Here is a 19,100-nt window from a genome sequence, read left to right on the forward strand (position 1 = left end):
ACCTATAAACAGCCAATAAATTTTCACCAATTCTTCCCATTAATGCCAATCACTGCCATTTGTGAGAGGTTTTTTAAGATACCCAGGGGCTTAATATTTCCCGTGGACGCCATTACTTTTCTTCCATAAGACATGTTAAAACACATGTTATCTGTGTATGTAGAACAGTGACGAGTGAAAGGAAAACTCTCCCCCACACACACACACGTACAAGAAGAAAAACAATTTCTCCAAACGGAACAGCACAACCGGGGTTAACAAGAATAATATCACTTGCACAAAGTTACCTCACAGCTTGAAGCGAAACGACAACACTTTCTAATTAAAAACTTCTTCCACCAAGTCAACTCACGCTCGTTAGGGGAGAAAAACGATACGCCGGGAAGTGGCTGTGGCTAAGGAAAAATGCAGCAAAAAAAAGCAAATACATTCTCTTCCAACATGGCATGGGACGTGGAGACTGTTGTTCATACTGCTCGCACCGAAAGGTGGATCTCACTACTGGCTGTTTGCTAGTGTCGCCGTGGCAAGGCGTTTTGGTACTTACATTTTCGTGCTTGAAGAAGCAGAGCATCTTCAGCTCCCGGAAAACGCGCTTCGAGGACACGAGCGACTGGAAAACGTTGGGCAGCTTCTTGAGTGCGACCCGGCGTCCATCACGCGGATCGGTGACAGCCCTGTGAAATGAGAAAAAGGCAAAAGAAGGACAACCGTTAGCAAAAGAATGACCAGTAGCAGAGTACGCGAACGTGGAAGTATCAGCCAGGGACGCAGATGATTAATTAGAACAAAGCGAGTACACGTTGCTCGCTTTCGCTGTTTTTTGCTGCCACGCACCGGTGGCGAATATGGAACAAGGCTGATAAATGTTGTGAAAAAAAAGTTCACACAAGTACAGTGCATAAAGTTTTGTTTGTCGCTTCCGAAGGATAATCTTACCGGAGAGGAACTTTTGGAGAGGGTTTTTGTCCAGGTGGAGAGACCGTTAAATAAATTTTGAGTCACAAATTGAGGAGCTTCAAGAAATTCCTTACCATTGCTTTAAGCTTTCGGAGTGATGTTGTGTAACCTTAGGCAAAACAGATTGCATTAAAATGTTTCCAACTACTGTTAACTTTCCACAATGGACGATGTGTCGTGAGGTCGTTTTGTACCTATTACCATTCTACTGCATACGAAGAACTGAGCAATCGACACCTTCGGTCATGAGCCAACATTCCTTCACGACATACAAACCGTTGACCAAGTATTGAATTGCATCGAACGCCCGCGTGCGACAAGTGAAGGCGATATCGCATCAAATGTGCATTCAAACAGTACACCTTGGGAGGGCTGGAATTAATTCAAATGCCATCTCTTGCGACTACTACACGACCACCCGTCACACCACTGCTTAATTGGGAATCTTGTGGAATCTTGACAGTTGATCGGTAATGGTCAGATTCCACAGCATCAATGAATGGAGTCATTCGGGACTCTATAAACCCTAGAGGCGAATGTAGCTGCTCACCACCAAGTCTCTATAAAGACAACCAGAGCAACACCCGTTCACTTTCAACATTTTTTCCAATAGGTTTCGCATTCTTTTCTTCGATCATCTTAACCTTTGATGATGGATTATTCTATAATCGTTAAGTGTAGTGTGATGTAGAGTAATGGTTATGAAACAAACATTTGCATACTGGTAAAGTCTTCATAAGTTACTTAAAGTTATAAAGCTGATGCGATTTGAATTTTAATGCACCTATCCTTATGCAGACCAGCGCGTGTGGAATTATTCCTCCTCATCGTTGACTACCTTACCAGCTGGAATTTCATATCAAAAAGGACTTCCAACATCAGAGATTTTTTTTCTGTAACCACTTCACTAGCTTAGGACTCTTGCTGCATGTCCTCCAGGAATCGTCGTGCCAATGCCGGGAAATGAGGTAAATTTTAATTCAATTCAAATCTTGATGCACGTCACTCGTGTCGGGCCTTCTCCTGAGAAGCGTCATCGTTGGGCACGAGACGAGTGTATCCGGAAGTTCATGAAGGTAAAATTTTCCCATTGCCAATGCACCTTTAGGCACCTTGGTACTTCACATTTCCTTGTACTTCATGCATCACATTCACCTCGGGAACGTGCGATGACGGTTGAAACAAACGAGCGAGGTCTTGGAGCGGGTATGAAAATCGTTAGTCAACGCTACATGGCACAAGCTCATTTGTTCAGGAATATTAGAACACATACGTGACGCCCTCCATCGGTCGGTTCTACCTTATCGTGGGTGAAAAACGGTGGAACAACAGGCGTAAGGACTAAAATAAAGCAAAACCAACCGTGAAGGAGTCAACAACCGGCTGGCAACGAGACTTGCCGCTTCGCCTTGGAAAGCCTACGCCCTCACCAGAAACCACTCCCTGCTGCCAATGTCTACCTGGCCCCATAGTCTATAATTTCATTTACACCTTTAATTTTCCTATGAATAGTCATCGTGCGGCGAAAGTGTTGCGTTCGTGTTGCGTGCTCAACTGGTAGCTGCTGGACCAGTGCTACTACTAACTCATATAGTGCTGTGTTCTCGCTTTTTACCTGGTTAGTTTTCTGTCTAACTAAACCGGGTAATTTGAAATACTGGTGAGGCATGCACACCTCTTCGCTAAACCAATTTCCAGTTTTGTGGTATGGGTAGGAAACCCCGAGATAAGCGATTCAACCATCCGTAAAGCGTATCCTGACTGATAGACACGTAACTCCCAATGATGATGATGATGTCGGTTGCGTTCGTTTCACCATGAATAAGCATCCATCGTGCGGTATGTATGCAGGAACCGAAAGTGATGGCGAAAGGAAAAAAAACACACACAATAAACTAACCTCGCTTATCATACTGCAACACACCCATATCATCATCACGATTAGCTCAGCGTTGTCTGTACTTATCGATACCGAAAACTATACCATCAATTAGTACTGCTTCACGCAAGAGAGATAAATGTTCACATATTTGTGTTGCTCATGTGCGCACTAGCTCAACTTCTAAACTTCTGATTATCGCCATCGATATTAAGCAGCGAAAGGTTAACTATTTTCATCCACACCAAATATACCTTCGATGGAGTCGCACTAACATGCAAATGTCAGAGGGCTTTTACCACACGCGGAAATTCCAACAATTTCGTGTAATAAAATAATTAATTCGATTGCCATCGTGAGGCAGCACGAAACCATTCGGTTCGGAGAAATATTAAGTAAAAATAGGTAGTATGAAATGAATTGCGTGTTAATCATGGGCTTTATATACGCTACATTCTAAATGTGAGTGACGCTTGGAGGAAAGAAAACCCAAACGATGGAACATAATTCCGAGAAGAAATCAAAGTCATTTGTGTAATTACACAGCATTCCTACATACATTTCTGTGGCAGATAAATTAATAAATGTTTTGCTATTGAATAGAGCATAATAGAATTCGAGCGAACTGTACACGTATGTACATACCGTTTAATTTTTCTTGATGAAGGATTCTAAATGTCACACAAAAATTCCATCACAATGGACAACGCAACCCGTCTAGTCTATCGGCATAACGCAACTTTCAACAATTAAAATCGATTGGAGAAGATTTTTCTCAGTTCAGTTTGCGGTGAACAACAGTGTCCGGGGTGGAAGATCGCGAATCGTGGTGCAGCAATAGAAATGTATTTGTGCTTACATTTTTGTTCCATGTACACTACTAGACTGAAGGTGCCGGTGCACCATCAGGCACCGTCCGTGTTGGTGGAATTGGAATTTGTTATTTTCTTATGCACTTAGCACGCGGAATAATCGACGCTGTCTGACCGTTAACGAGAGACCGTTAAAAGTTATGTGCGCTACCGAGTGATGGCTCGCTCGTTTTCTTTCAATCTCGTTTTAGTCATGCTGTGATCTGTTTCTGAGGCTCATAGAAAGCGTCAAAGCGCTGTCTGCAAGGAGATTTTCATCTTCTCACCCTCGTTGAACGTTTCATACTACATTCTCCAGAACAAAGGAACAAAACGCAGCAAATGTTTGGTTCTCGAAATAAAATATACCACGCAACTGGTGTTGCCACTTTTTTGTGGAATAATTTTCCTTGCATGACCACAACCACCACTCAACGCACGGTTTCTCCGGTGGAAGATAAAACACAACCAACCTTCATCTCTTGTTGAGTTCCACTCCACTCGGAACGAAATAGGGAATGCACTTGCACTTTGAAATGGCGAATCTTGGAGGGTTGTTTTGCTTTGTTTCTGGCTGCAATCAAACTTGGACGAGCCGGCCGTACAAGTGGAGAAGATAACAAACGGCTCAAAGAGAATGCACTGTGAAATTGTTAGTCTGCGATGGGGAACCGAAGAAAGAATTGTTCTATTGTACATTTGTGCGTACTCGAAGTTCTCCAGTTTAGTGGTGGGCGGCGATTGAATTTCTCTACTTCGAGAGTTTATATCCATAAAAATGATACAATTCAACCAAGAATTGCATATTCTAATATTCACTTTGTTCCAAAAATATCTCCGCTTTACAAGGAGTCAGAAATCGATTTTTGATTTTGTTCAAATCATTTTTTTTGTGAGTCATTTAAATTAACATTATTCATTGATTTGAAAATAATATCAATATCAAATCAATTTCGCCATTGAAGCGTATGCTTCAAGGCTCTCCTGGAATTTCTTCCAAAAAACAATTTCTTCTACATTTATTCCTTCTAGCAATGGCGCCAGGAGAGAAAACAAATCACATTGGAAATATTGCGACACTCGTCTAACTTACGATTAAAGCGATCGCACAAAGGAAAACGAACGAATAAATGTGTCTGGGAGGTGATTGAACTAGCCCCCGCGACGATGTCGTCTGCAAACATTAGCGAGCACGTCAGCTCAAGACGTCGTGCGTCGCAAGATATGCAATCGCGAAGCGAAATGTGATCTAAACCCAAATGTAACAGACGCAAAACAAAAGGACGGAAGAAGCAAAAACAAATGGTCGCGAAATCAAATAATCTCAACCCCCACCCAACGTGAACGATATGCGACACAGAAGTTCGCGTTCAATCAACCTAACCCCTCCGTTACTGCTGTATGCGACGTCCTGTTTGGCAAATGCTGATATTGGGTCGCGGTGAAGTAACAAAATGCGGGACGCATCAATTTGAAGATTTCAACCATCTCATCGGTTGGGTAAGGTAAACAAGAGATATGCGCCAGCCGCCCGAAGTGTTAGGAGAAAAGAATGCGAATGATTTGTTTCCACCGAAGCGTGTTTCGAAATGGTTCGCTCTTTTTCGAAGACCTGATTTAGAACGGCCCGGTAATTGTTTATGGTTTTCATTGGTGAAAGCAAGGCGTGTTGAGTGATAGATTCGGCAAAGAATGTCCACAAAAAAAAACATAGATTATTATGCTACAAACGTGATTTATGCTGGACAGAATTAGGACAACATTCCCGGTTCTAGTATAACTCATCAAGAATAACCCCTCAACACAAAGATATCCTAGCTATCGTTAAAATACGTTTCTTGTATGAAAGATTCTTAGTTTGAAGCTAAGAAAGATATATTTTTCAAATTTACCCAATCGGCGAAACAGAAAAACACGCAAAACTGGTAACCAATCGGGTTTGAAATATTTATTCCATCCTTGACGTCAGGCGTCTGCGATAAAGCTTCTGAAACGGACACCTACATAACAGTGTCTGAGGCGGCTTCATATTAAAACAAAATTCTCAACATTAACGAAATCGCGTGCAGCGGCAATTTCAAGTCCTTCGGCCGTACTCCGCAAAACCAGCGGGAGCCACAAATGGCTCAGGATGTTTTATGCCCCATCCGGTGTTGGGGATTGACGTTGGTAACGAAAATAGAATCTCGGCTGGAGCTACAGAGCTCGGAAGCACTAACCCTTCAAAAAAAATGAGCGAGAGAGAGAGAGAGACGAAAGAAAAAAAGGAATCTTACCAGATGTAGGACGCAGAAACCTAAAGGGATAAGAGCCATACAAAAGTCGAAAATAGAAATTAACCATTCATCGACAAGAAAAGAAAATCGAATACACCCTTTTCCCTGCCTTTATCCTTCCGCAACTGAAACGAGATACAGCCGCAGTTCAAGCTTTTCAGTAACTTTAATCGATTTGCCGAGAGTATCGTTAGGACCGGTGAACCGCGGCTCGAAAAAAAACCCCGCCCAGGGCAAACGATGGAGAACAGCTGGTTCTTGATTTAAATGGTTGGTTACCGAACTGGTGGTAACCGTAAGAAAGTATGATGATTGTGCCGTTTCATGGGTTGCACTTTTCCGCTTAATTGTTCGCATAACACTAGAAGCACAAAAGACGAAAACACATACACACAATGCCGATCGAAACCATTAGGAAAAAGCGCCATAAATAAACTTTCGACAGTTCATAAACAGCCTGCCTGGGCGTCGTAACAAAGCCAACGTCCACGAGAGTACGGTGTGTACTGCTGTGCTGAAAAAACGAAGGATTGAAATATTTACCCAGACTACACAAAAAAAGAAGTACGCTAGGGGTGATTTTTCCTTGCTTTGCCAGCTCATAAAATAGCCAACGGAAACTTATACCGGACGGGTTTTATCGTAAAAATTGGTTAGCTTTCGACCGAGTCCCAGGTTTTGAAGGGTTCCGCCACCGCTTCAACATGGCAGATGATTGTAGAAAAATGAGCACCATCAGTTATCGAACGGGAACTCTCCATAAGGCGGAAAGGGTCACCAACAGTTGAAAGCAACCGCTTAAATTCAGTTCGCGAGGTTAAAAGTTTAAAACGAAAATTTATTGCGTCTCGTTACGCGTGGGTGCTCTCTCTCTCTGTCTCTCCCGTCAAGTGCCTTAGGCAATTGAGGAGTTGGAGAGCTAAAGGACTTATGGGTTAAAAATTTATGGGTATTCTGACATGAATTATGTCACTTATGTTTAGGCGTCGTATTTGGTAAATAATAAAGAAATCGGTTGCATATTTTACCCTTTAAATACAACGCCACTGTAATGGTTTAGACCACTTTATTTGTCATACGAATCAGACGAGAATTTAATTAACATTCCCCAATCTAACGAAAGACTAGGAAAATGGTAAATATTTAACGCATCTCTGTTCGTATGCTTTAAATGCAAATATTCTATCGTCAAAATATTTCTCGTCTATTATCCAACACGCATGGAATACTTGCGTACTCCTGGAAGGTTTTGATTTTCTATGTGGATTTCAGGAACTCAATCGTTTGATAGACAAGCAGCAAATTTTCCCGATGCGAACTTTGTCTCGCGTCGTCTTTTGCCGGCGTGCATGTCCTTCGGGGCCATGCTGGGAAATTACTTCCATCAAAATCACAAAGACCGCACCCGTCATCGGTGGGACCGTATACCAAGAGCCGGAAGGACACTACACCAATAACAAAGCCATAGTCATCTTACAACACGGAAATGGACTTGCCTTCGGGGATCGCACCATGGGCCTCCACTCCTCACACGGTGAACTAATTCCAGCCACAGTAAAATACCACGGTCTACGACATAATGACGACAGCGTTCGTCGGTTTTGCTCTTGTTGCCTCAATCTTCGTCGGCAGCGTTGCGACATCCCGGGGACAAAGCGAATGAAAACCAACGTCTGCGGCGCGAATTCGTGTGTATAAGGCCAGTTGGTTGGGACGCGTCCAATCCGCACTGCCGCCACCGCTGGACACAATGTTCGATGATGCTCGATACGTTCTGATTCGCTCGATATCTTGTGACACTTTATTACTCCTCGTCAGTAATTGCGTGTGAGGGTCATGGACAAACCGCTGTTCCATTTAGACAAAGGGAAAATGAAACTTTGTTCACTGTCAACAAAGTTGACTCTTGAATTCGCTGGCAACTGAAGCGAATAAAATGTGATTTAAATGATATTGTATATAATTATTTATTAAGTTTAAAATATCTCTACTAGTTTTTATAAACAGCTTATTAATTATGGACAAAATAATGCCTTATTTTTTTGAGAAAGCGTCATGAGAATAATTTTCTCCACACCTATCTACTATTGTAATCTTTAATCTCTGTCAATCTCTCAGACCAGCAAGCTCAGCAGCAACTTTGCTTTTTACCTTCGTAAGCGATAGGTAGAATGAACGTTGCGTCACCAAAAGCCTCCATTTATTCAAGTTCCATCTTTCGCCATGTCTGCTTATCGCAGTGGGTAGGGATACACCAACACGAAACCTAGACACCCCCTACGAATGATTTCCTTTCGAAGAAATAATTTCCACGGATTTTCTCTTCTCCTGGCGCTACCATGAACGGCACCTTCCTTTTTCGTTACGCGGGAATTGGTTTCTTAAGGACATTGGACAAAGACACAACGACTACATAGTCGTCGTCGTCGGCGTGGCATTGTAGGTATGTGGGCGAAGCAATATTGCTTTCTTTCATCACAAAGCAAACCATTCGAAAATTACTTCCAACACGGGACAGAGACGCAATAGCACACAAGGTCAAGATGGCACAACGATATCAGACCACCGATACTTTGTGCCGCGCAAAAAGGTGCGTGTGGTTTTTCAAAGGAGCCTGTGTGTGCCTTGTGTTAATTTTATTATCTTCTGTGCTGAGTGCTGAGCAGCATATAGACAGAGACCCCCGTAGCGGATAATGGGCTTCCAATAGAATTGGGCCAGTATGTGCCTTCTTTAGGTCGTGATAAACTAATCGCAAATAATGCATCACATGAGTTGGAGGAGAATGAAATATGAGACCAAGGAGCTCATCAAATTGAATTAGCTGCCCAAGGTTTGGCGCGGGATTGCACTGAAGATGCTTCTCGTTTACAGTCACACAAAAAGCACTTTGATGGCCTTTTTTGTGATAATCTAGTGGCAGAAATCAACGTATACTTTAAGGTTTGATACGTGTATAAAGTCACTACTGAATGACAGCTAAGTCGTTTTTTTTTTTATTTGTTCAGTCACTCTAAGCCCTCCAAAAGCATCTCAAATCAAAATTCTCCAAGTATCTTTTGAGGATTTCCCCAACTTTTCTTTCTCAAATCATCATTCCCCAGCGACGGCAAAAAGTGTGTGACGAATGCAATTTATTTCAATTAACTGTCCAAAATTTTGAGGCTTTTGGCGATTTCTTAAAACGCAAATTACTAAAATTCGCTCCTGAGGTTCCTGAGGTTTTGAGTTTCTGAGGAAATCCTCAACCGTCACGGCCACGTGGCCTGAGAGATATTTTTTTAATATTCAGCTACACAAATTTGCATCGTCTGCTCTGAAATGGTAGTATCGTCTGACATGATTAATAGATTTAGCTGGACTAAGGACTGTCGAAAATTTCATCGTTTCATCCTCGAAGACTTTGTCATCACAGTGACTAAACTTTGCCTGAAACATTGGTGCCATTACTTTAACACAACAGACCATCTTACCACCCCCACGAAAGGATTAAAACATGTCGTGGAAAAATATCTCCAATCGTTAGACAAGGCGCCCCCGACAAATGCGACACTCGTCTTCTTTTCGCACCGTATTTTTTTTTTATTGTGAAAAGCAAACGGAAAACATCACCTCAAACTGCAACGACAGAGCTGATCCCCGCGTGTGTCTCAAGCATGCTTTTCAATTTGAATTGCAAATCGGTGTAAATTTCAAACCGTCAAGTCGATTTGCAGCAAAAACCAAGGCGAAGTGTTCGCACTGGGAAGGCACTTTTAATGTAGCGGCAATGCCTCGTTGGTGGTGGGCGGAAACTTGGAAATACCTTCCGGCAAGGTCCCGCGGACACCATTACCCTGCGGGCAAAATAGCTCAGTTTTAGCATGCTGCCTCTGTTACTCCTACACGAATACAAAATTTTTTCGTGTAGGAGTAACAGAGGCAACATGCTAAAACCGAGCTATTTTGCCCGCAGGGTATTGGGTGACACAGGTTGAGCGGCAAAAGAAATGGAAAATCTGGGCCCAAGCAAGACAAGAACGATTCGTAGTAATTAATTTTCACTCGATGTTAATTATCTTTCGACACGTTAGCCTTCACAACCGCGTTTGTTGGGACTGTTACAGTGGCAAAGTTCCATTTTTTTAAACACTTCAAAGCAGACACATATTTTAGGTAAGAAATAATTTATTCACACGCTGCGACTATGTTTCCACACCATTTGCTTAGTTGGACAAAAAAAAGCACTACAAGACCATACGGTAGTGCTGTCATTTCTGCTGAATAGTTATTTTTTTCGTGTTTTTTTTGCGATCGTTAGAACAACTTCAATAGTTTTCTACTTCTTAAAAAAACTCTCTCGATGATGAAAATAAAATTTATTCAATTCATTAGTAGCGAAGATGCACTTTTCTAAACGATGACAGACTTATTGGCTGCTCGGTTGTATGTGTGTCTATCTGTGACCCATATTTTGAGGATGATGGCAACATTTCCGGCTTGCGCTTGTCTTTCGGAAGTTGAAACCATGTTTACATAAAGCCAGCTGCAATCAATTATAGCGACGCTGGTGGGCGCGTTCTATTTTACCGAGAACAAAAGTGAGAGTAAACCATTTTCTGGGCGTTAGATGAAGCGAAACTATCGAAGAAAATTAAGGTAACATTATTTCTCTTTTTCATTTTGTTTTTGTGATTTGGTGTATTCCATCATAGCCGAGGCATAACCTTTGCAAAGGATGGTGTAGTTTTAATTAAAATTTAATATTCAATTATTCGAGTGCCGTACAATTTTACAGGAATCGAGGATATTGATTTTGAAAGACGTCCCATGGTGAGATTCATTTTGTACACTTCCTTCTTGATGCTTCAATTAAATTGTTTTTCACCCTGGGAAACTGTCCAGATAGTTTGGTATGCAACTACAATCTGTTCCTATACTATCAACTATTTAATAATCGTACTGAACCGAATAAAAGTTTGATTTTGCCACCAGAGAATTTGCTTTCGCTTACAGGGTTTTCACGCCAATAAACGAGACCTTCCTCTCCTGCAAGATCTGTTGTTTTCGTTGCTTTCTTAAATAATTACATCTTGGCTATCATTTATCTAATTAATGGTGAAAGAAGAAGAGGTAAAAACAATACACCTTCGCCAACATTCCAGCAGCATTACGCACATTTGATTCACTCACCAACGAGCGGTACGATCGATACGCGTACACGATCCGCAACATATTGGCGGTAGGTCACTGATTTGCATCGCACCACGAAAGACAAACACGGACCGGACGTACGAGCGGTAGAAAAATGAAAACAAAAACAAAAACGGCTACACAAAACTCATAAGCATGCATAAACATTTTCACTATCGACACTTTCGCGACGACGCGGGCGCCCCATCTTTTGCACGGTCAATCGCTCTTGGCTGTGTTATTCATTTTCTCGTTCGCTTCCAATCATGCATCGATCAGGAGGTGGGCCGCTTTTCGCGCACGAGTGCCTGTGCATGTAACTCGCTGTTGTAGCTGGCGGCCACGTGTTTTAAATCACGGTGCGGTTTTCCGTGCAAAATGTTCTTCGCACCGGCAGCACGCGTGCGAGTGAATTGAGTGGCAATCCGATGGATGATAAAATAAAGTACTGTGACGCATTAAAGGGATGCAGCAAACACACAACAATGGATCGTGTAAATGAATAAGATAAACGCAGCTTTTGATACAGAAGCACAAAATACGTCACTGAAATGTCAAATTCGAATATTGAATCGAGTGCACAGTTTAGTGAATTTCAGTTAATTAATTAATTAACACAATATAATCACACCGAAAATCAGAATTTGGCACACCCGGTTACGGTTTGCTTTAAACTGATATTTTTCTGTCAAAATAGTAGTTTAAACGTCAAACAAATGTTCTTATATTTCTTCATACAAATAGATTATATTTATTCTTCAGACGATAAAATTTCTTAAAGGAATAAAACATAATTTAATGATGAAATGGTACAAGGGACGAATGATTATTTAAATTACAACTGATACAATTAGCAAATGCATCTTATGAAAGATAAAAATTCCATGCTAAATACGAAAAACAATCGTCATTAAAAAGAAAATAATTCAATGTTAAATAAAATAAACAAGTTATCAGCTTTATGCAATTCAAATCTAATTAAAAGGAAACTAAATAATTGTACAAAACTTGCCCCCATCATCCATCGGAAATCACCAAGAAAATACCATTGCCACCGTTTAAGAAAAACAATCCTCGCACCTTTTTTTGTGGCTATAAATGACAAAGCTGCCTAGACCAACGACGACAGCAAACGAATGAGCGACGAAACCACAGAACAAAATGACAATTTTCCGTGCGGAGATTGCAGCACAGCACAGACAGGGAAACACAATGTTTTCTCCGCATTTTCGCCAAAATTGAAATTCCGCCCGACATAAAGGATTTCGCCACCTTTCCGGCATCTGGGGACGGTCTGTTACGCTGTTGCTGATGTGTAGTAGTACGCGGTAGTGGATGCGATGTACTATACCAGCACGACAGCACAACATGGAATAAAATCTTCCCCATTTTGTTGAGCAAACCGAAGCCAAATATGGGAGGAAAACTATTTCGTTTCATTTCACCGTACCACCCATCGGTGATCGAAGAAAACGCCATGTTGCAGGGAGTTTAATACAGCATCCAAGTATTCTGTTCGTCCGTATTTCCACACGCAGCAGTGGAGAACTTACAAATTTTCTCGTTTCTGCCATCGACCAACGGTAGGGTTAGAAGCCCATCGGCAATATCTGTCAGAACGGAAATCGATTTTCCACGTCCTTCAGCGAGAGGATAATAGCGAATGTATTCATCTTGTTTGCAACACGTCAGCATACATACAAAGGGAAACCGGTACACAGATCTGCTTTTAAAGCCAATCTCCAACATTATTGCATAAAAAGTCGATGCTAAAAAATTAAAAAAAAAAACATAATAGGTCGCTTGCCTGAATGAATTAAAATACAACTAATTCTAAGTAATGACAAAACAAAAATGAATAAAAATTCCAAGAATCGCTTGCATGAGTAAAACATGAAACAAATATTTTCACAACAGCTGTCCACGGGAAGGTTATACCTCAAACTCACCACAAAAACGGAAGCATCATCATTAGACCATTTGCCGAAGAAATAAAACTCATCCAAATGCTGAAGTTTCCTCTGTTCTCCATAGCGAGACTAAGAAGAACTTTTGAAAATATTATTTTTCGAGTTTCTATCCCCAACAACCCTACAAACAGAACAGTTGCACATCACCAACAACAAAAAATGCACAAAGGATAATAATAATAACCAAATGGTGCGCCACTCTGCCAACAATTTGCGACCTCCCTCCCCAACACTGCTGCGGCTGACTTTACAGCAAATGGTGCCTTCGTACGCTCAGAAAGCCCATATACCGAGTACATCAAATGGAAGGGTCATGTGTTGCCGGGCAGAAGCAAGAAAACCAACAAAAAAAAACTGGCTAAAGAAAAAACTGAAGCCAGTAGTAGTGAGTCTCATTCTTCGCGTACGCTCCAATGCCCACCAGACCAAAGCCCGGACTTGTTATGAAAAACATTTCCCTATTTCTCGACCGCTCATCGGGATTCTGAAGTTCTGCAGTGTTTGTGTGTTGCCACACTGTCAATAACCTCGTCAATTTTATTTTAAACCCTAAGCCTTAACCTTCCTTTGCAAAAGAGTAGCCTGAGTGGAGTAACGTTCCCTTCTCTGCAGCAAACAACGCTGCTTCTGAAATTGTTGCGGATACATATTTATGAGCTTGAGAAGCTAAAGATTTGCTTCAACCATTATTTACACCGCAGCATGGTTGGAAAAGATGCTATCAACGATACATATATAAATACAGCCATATTAGAATATTATTTTACAAAAGAACAAGAGAGAAAAAGGATCCATTGTGGTTTTTTAGAAGATTTCAAAAGTAGCTAATAAAGCAGACTTTTAACAAATGTTTGCTACACCTTCAAGACCGCAGAGTACAATAACAAAATAATTTACTTATGAACAAATGTTATGATTGACTAATAATACAGAAAAGGACAACTGTTCCAAATCTACACCTTACATTTATGCTCACATCTCTGGAGAGGGCTCCTTGCTTTATATTCCTGGCCTTTGTCTTTGACTTGTTGGTTTTGTTTGGTTTTACAACAGCTGTCTTTTTTTTGCGTCCCTTTGTGTCTGCATTCACTTGTGGTTGCGTTTAAGCTCTTAACTCCTTACCATTGGCAAAAACTGGCATCGTTAAGCTTCACATCTTTCTGCTTCAACTCTGTCTGATCCACCAAGTGTAAGAATGCCATTTGTTCTTCTGCAGCAGGTTGGTAGTTGCGCCACGTTCGTCGTCGTGCCTTTTCTTTGTCTTCTGCAGCCCCAATTTAAGAGCCCAAAAATCAAAATCGCCTCGTCGGCCATCATCAGCCGGCAGGGTGAATGACCGACCAGTCGTGTATGCGAAAACCGGAAGAACGGCAGCTAATACAACATGCGGGATTGAAGGATATGCAATTGTTCCAATCTCCAAATCCCCCTTTTTGGCCCTGTCATACGTTAGGCTTACTCTTTTCTGCAAGCTAATGGATGGGGCTGGATGCATCCCGCACGATGTCAAGCAGTTTAGGCTAACGGACGACCAAAGTTCAAAAGTGTGCATTTTCTAAATGCAAACGTAAACCTTTGACCCTCGAACTGTAATCCGTTTTTTTCTCTGTTCTGTGTTCACAAATGCATAGTTAAAGTGTTCCCCGGAAGCGATGAAGCTGGGAAAACCAATGTCCAACTAATCAGAATAGCAACCGGTGTAGGTTGACTGTTTGTGAATTAGTTAGTAAAGTTTATAATCACATTTTCTCGACCCAATCCGTCGAGAATGTCATCCTGCGCCATGCTAGAGGATACCGGAATGATGCTTGAATTACACACATGCGCGCACGCGATGTTCCATATCGGCAAAGGGAAATGCATCACTGACACGGTGGGATCGGCTCATAATACTACGATGTCAATCTTCTTAATCTTGGTTCTTTTTTTATGTATTTAAAAGTTCATAGTTTACATACAAAAAGTAATAAATGATGTAAAGGTTTGAGCGAAAGCTCTAAAAATTGTCTTTATTTTCATGGGTTTGGTATGAGCACATTTTGAAAGTTTGCACAATTCTTATTCACTTCACTGGTTTTTTTTCCTGTGGTTTAGAAATGTTTTCTTTAAACAAATTTTAGTCGTATTAGCTTGGAAGGAGTTTTTTCCATAATAAATACTTTCCAAAATTCAAACTGCAAACGATCAAACAAGATTAGATCATCAAGAAGACCCCATTATGACATTACGGTTTGACAGTTATTGAAGCCATTTACTAAAAATAAAACTAAATTTTGACCCTTCTAAAGTGGAACAAAATGCAACATGAATTCATAAGAAAAAGAATTATACTACAATGTGAAATGTAAGGAAACGGATTTATTTTTCACGTGTCAAATATAGAATAGTTTTAATAAGTTGATGTTAATATTTTTCTTTTAATTTTCATAAAGTTTGAAGTAAAATCAGCTATTTCAAATCAAATGTAAAGACCTTTGCAAAACAGTGCGAAAAATCTATTGTTTCAAAGGTATGTCTTTCAATATTTGTGAAATTGAAAAAAATCCATTAATATTAATTTTTTCTCCGGAATTACATTTGAAACTTCGAAATAATAGCGTAAGTATCTAGTTTAATGTAAAAAATACTGAAAATACTACAAAAAATTCGATCTGCTTCCACTGTGCACTATGCTGAACATGCTGATAGAACGTCGGACAAACACCTATCGTACATACACACACAAACAAGCACGTGCAAACAGTGCAATGAAATGCAGCGCAAGGAGCACCAGTGTCACTAGAGAGCGATTAATTTGCCCAGAGATGATTTGATGAAATAAACTTCTGGTTTCCACTGGAAACCTTTTCCACGCTTCACACGACACCTATCAAATATTTGATTTTGTGCAAATTCAAGTTGTGTAACTAGTTCCAAATAAAGGTTAATCGGATTTGCAGCACCCTCGGTGTGACATCAGTAACACTCCCCGGGAAGAGGTGCATGGTTTTGATATGGTTACTGTTTTTCATCCGAATACTTAATTAACGCATTGGAGTTAATTTATATTTCAATCAAATTCAATGTGAACAGCTCTTCCGGTGAATTCCATTACATACGGAACAAAGCAAATAATTTTGAGCAATAGCAAATAGTGCAAATAAATTTAATACATTTTGTTTTCTCCCATTTGTTTCACACATTTGTTCGAACATTTCGTGCAAGCAACATCAATTCGTTCATTGTCAAATTTTTTAGGTACTTGATTGTACGTTTAATGTTCTATTCCGGCAAATCTGCACACCACACGACACCCCTCCCTCTGATTGCAAATTGCACACTAAAGAAACGCTGCTAAGTAAACACGACGCTCTTTTTTGCTTGCTCGTTGTTTGCCGTGTGTATGAGAAGTTTCAAATTATGCTTTTGCGAAGCAAGAAAATGAACGAAAAATAAAAGGAAACGTGCCCGTGGCGCCGATCCGGCAGCTAAATTTATTTTGTAACCTTCAAACTCTAACCGCCACCGCCGAAACCGAAGAAGGACGACAACAACGGTGGGCTAAATGTCCTGGATGCCAAACGGTACGAAGGATTGCGGACATAGCGGTGGGCGCTGGTGTGGTTATAAATTTATTCTCGGAATGGAAACCCCCCTATCGACAAACTGCTCGCCTGAGAGTGAATTTCGAGTAAAATTCACGGCTTCACAAGCGGCTTCACAAAAGCTTCACAGCAGATCTTGTGAAGCCGTTTTTTGAGAGTGTGTGCGTGAGATTCATGATTTCATGAGCGCGTTTTCGTGAGGTTCATTTTAACGCTGTAATGTTCATTTTCAATCGTTCTTTCCGCACCGTTGATTTCCAACGGTGCAATGAAAACATTTTTTGTTTTTAACAAATATAATATTATTTTTTTATTTTTCCTGATTTTATGGCAAGCGTAAAAAGATAACAATTAACATGTACTGATTTATAACCATAACAATATCAATATCTTACGCTTCATACCTTTTTTCTATTCTTATTATCTACATAGTTTTAGACCATACCCCAGAAAAAATCCAGCATCCATCCAGACAGCGTACAATTTTCAACGCTCGTATTCTGCGCCAGCTTAGCCATGGGTTTCTAATCCTGGTCCACATTATTCTGCCCACGATTTGTTACCGTTTACATAATCACGCGGTCTGTTTCGATCGGTGCAGCATAAACAATACATCATCGTGGACATTTTCTCCCTTCCAAGATCAAGTTTCGAAGAGATTCATATCCTACATCAATCAAATAGGTCCTGGCGAAAATTTTCAATGGAATTTTCAGCGTGTTTCGAAACAAACTAACATCGTGCCTTTGAGTTTGTTATCGTGTGCGATCTGGATTTTATTTTGACCGCATTATCACGCGATTTTTTGCATATTTCACTCCATTTTGTATCTGCAAATGGAATCTAAGACCGATAAGGAAGAAAAATTGTACACATGTTAGTTAAGTATTAACAAACGTTGTTTTTAGACATACTTACGTATAACAAACGGTGAAAAATAAGGTTCCAACCAATAATAATCTCGTATCGAATGGAGACTCCTGTACATGATACGAGAAACAAGATTATTAATTAATTACTCTACAATTTACTAACAGTATAACATATTACTTACTTGAATTAATTTATGATTCGACCTGATCGCATTATGTTATCTTGGACGGATGTTCAACGGCAAGGCGTATCAGTCGCGATTTGTAGAGGCGCTAGGTGGCGATAGAACATTGTCTCCTTCGAATTTGAGGCGTAATTCTTACGGAAATCAGATGTGTACGGAGGACCGAACTTGTTTTGCTGAAAAAGTATGCTTCATTAGATATACATACGTAAAGCAATACAACAATCGTCCATAAGAATGGACAATACTTACCTGAAGGGACTGTTAATTGACTGATAGATTGCCACAACAAACCAAGGTCACGCACTGTGAGCAAAGCGAAGAAAAAATCCAATGCAGAGCACTAACAGCAGCGGTTTCCAGTATCCTGTTGGTTGGGAAATGAAAAAAAGGAAGATTAGGACACTGACACTTCTTCGAGAATCGTTAGCTGCGATACAAACCGATTTAGAACCGATCAGCAGCAAAAACAACCAATACTAAGGTTGGCTTGTCTTTCACTTCCATTGGCAGGTGCATCATAGAGCTGGATAATCACGAGCATGTCCAATAATTTGTTCCTTTTAAATGACCATCATTCATCAAGAAGTATGAATGTCAACTGAAATAAGAAGAAGAAGTTTCACGTTCAACCGATTGCGTTAGACGCCACTGGCACTGGTATTGATTGTACACGGTAGCCTACCTTTAAAGCAGTAGGCCAAAGGGACGCGTGGGCACAGTTGTTAGAAAACACGCGCTTTTTTGACGAAGTATTTCACACTGCGGCACTTGCATCCTGCTTCCTGATCCTTCCTGCTTCCTGATCCTTCCTGCTTCCTGATTTGTGTACACCAAACCTCTAGATATGAGGATGAGGCCATATGTCCCCGGGCGTTGCTCTCCAAATGTCTTGAAACAGTTTGTCCTGCCTCTGCATCGTCGTATTCAGCCGAAGTCTGCTCCAACAGGTTATCACGCTGGCGGTACAACTTACCAGTGCCGTCACAGGAACATCCTTTTAGAACTAGAACTGGAACAACTTGGCAAACACTATTCCACAAACGAATACACAGTCCACGAACTGACGCAATCCACAATTCACGAACTATTCCCGTATGAAAATGTACAGCGACCGAGCAAAAACAGAAAAACAGATTTTTAGCCTACTACGACCCTTTTGAACATTCATTCGACACACGCCGAACTCTATCGCGATACAGCGAGCCACGCACACACTCTCATTTTGGGGTGATTCGAGCAAAATTTTCACCCCCTTTTCAAAAAATTCATCCATCGATGAACACTTTGTCGATAGGGCCATGAAGCCTCCCCAAACACTCACAACGTTTACGGGGAGCTTACACTCTGC

At 40.9% G+C, this 19,100-nt stretch overlaps 1 protein-coding gene and 1 long non-coding RNA gene across 3 annotated transcripts in view; both read right to left on the bottom strand.

Annotated features, from left to right (window-relative positions):
• Positions 1-19,100, bottom strand: part of LOC125768535 (serine/threonine-protein kinase NLK) — a 78,312-nt gene that overhangs the window by 20,989 nt on the left and 38,223 nt on the right. For both annotated transcript variants that reach the window (XM_049436332.1, XM_049436331.1), the window contains one exon: positions 548-677. In XM_049436332.1, the coding sequence (XP_049292289.1) occupies positions 548-677 (130 nt within the window). The remainder of the gene's footprint in view (positions 1-547; positions 678-19,100) is intronic.
• On the bottom strand, positions 17,635-18,543 carry LOC125768544 (uncharacterized). Its single transcript, XR_007418917.1, has 5 exons — positions 18,435-18,543; positions 18,193-18,350; positions 18,002-18,116; positions 17,747-17,925; positions 17,635-17,672 (listed from the first exon to the last, which is right to left on the bottom strand). It is a non-coding gene; the product is annotated as an uncharacterized LOC125768544 (long non-coding RNA).

This window comes from Anopheles funestus, chromosome 3RL (genome assembly GCF_943734845.2).
Source record: "Anopheles funestus chromosome 3RL, idAnoFuneDA-416_04, whole genome shotgun sequence".
NCBI lineage: Eukaryota > Metazoa > Arthropoda > Insecta > Diptera > Culicidae > Anopheles > Anopheles funestus.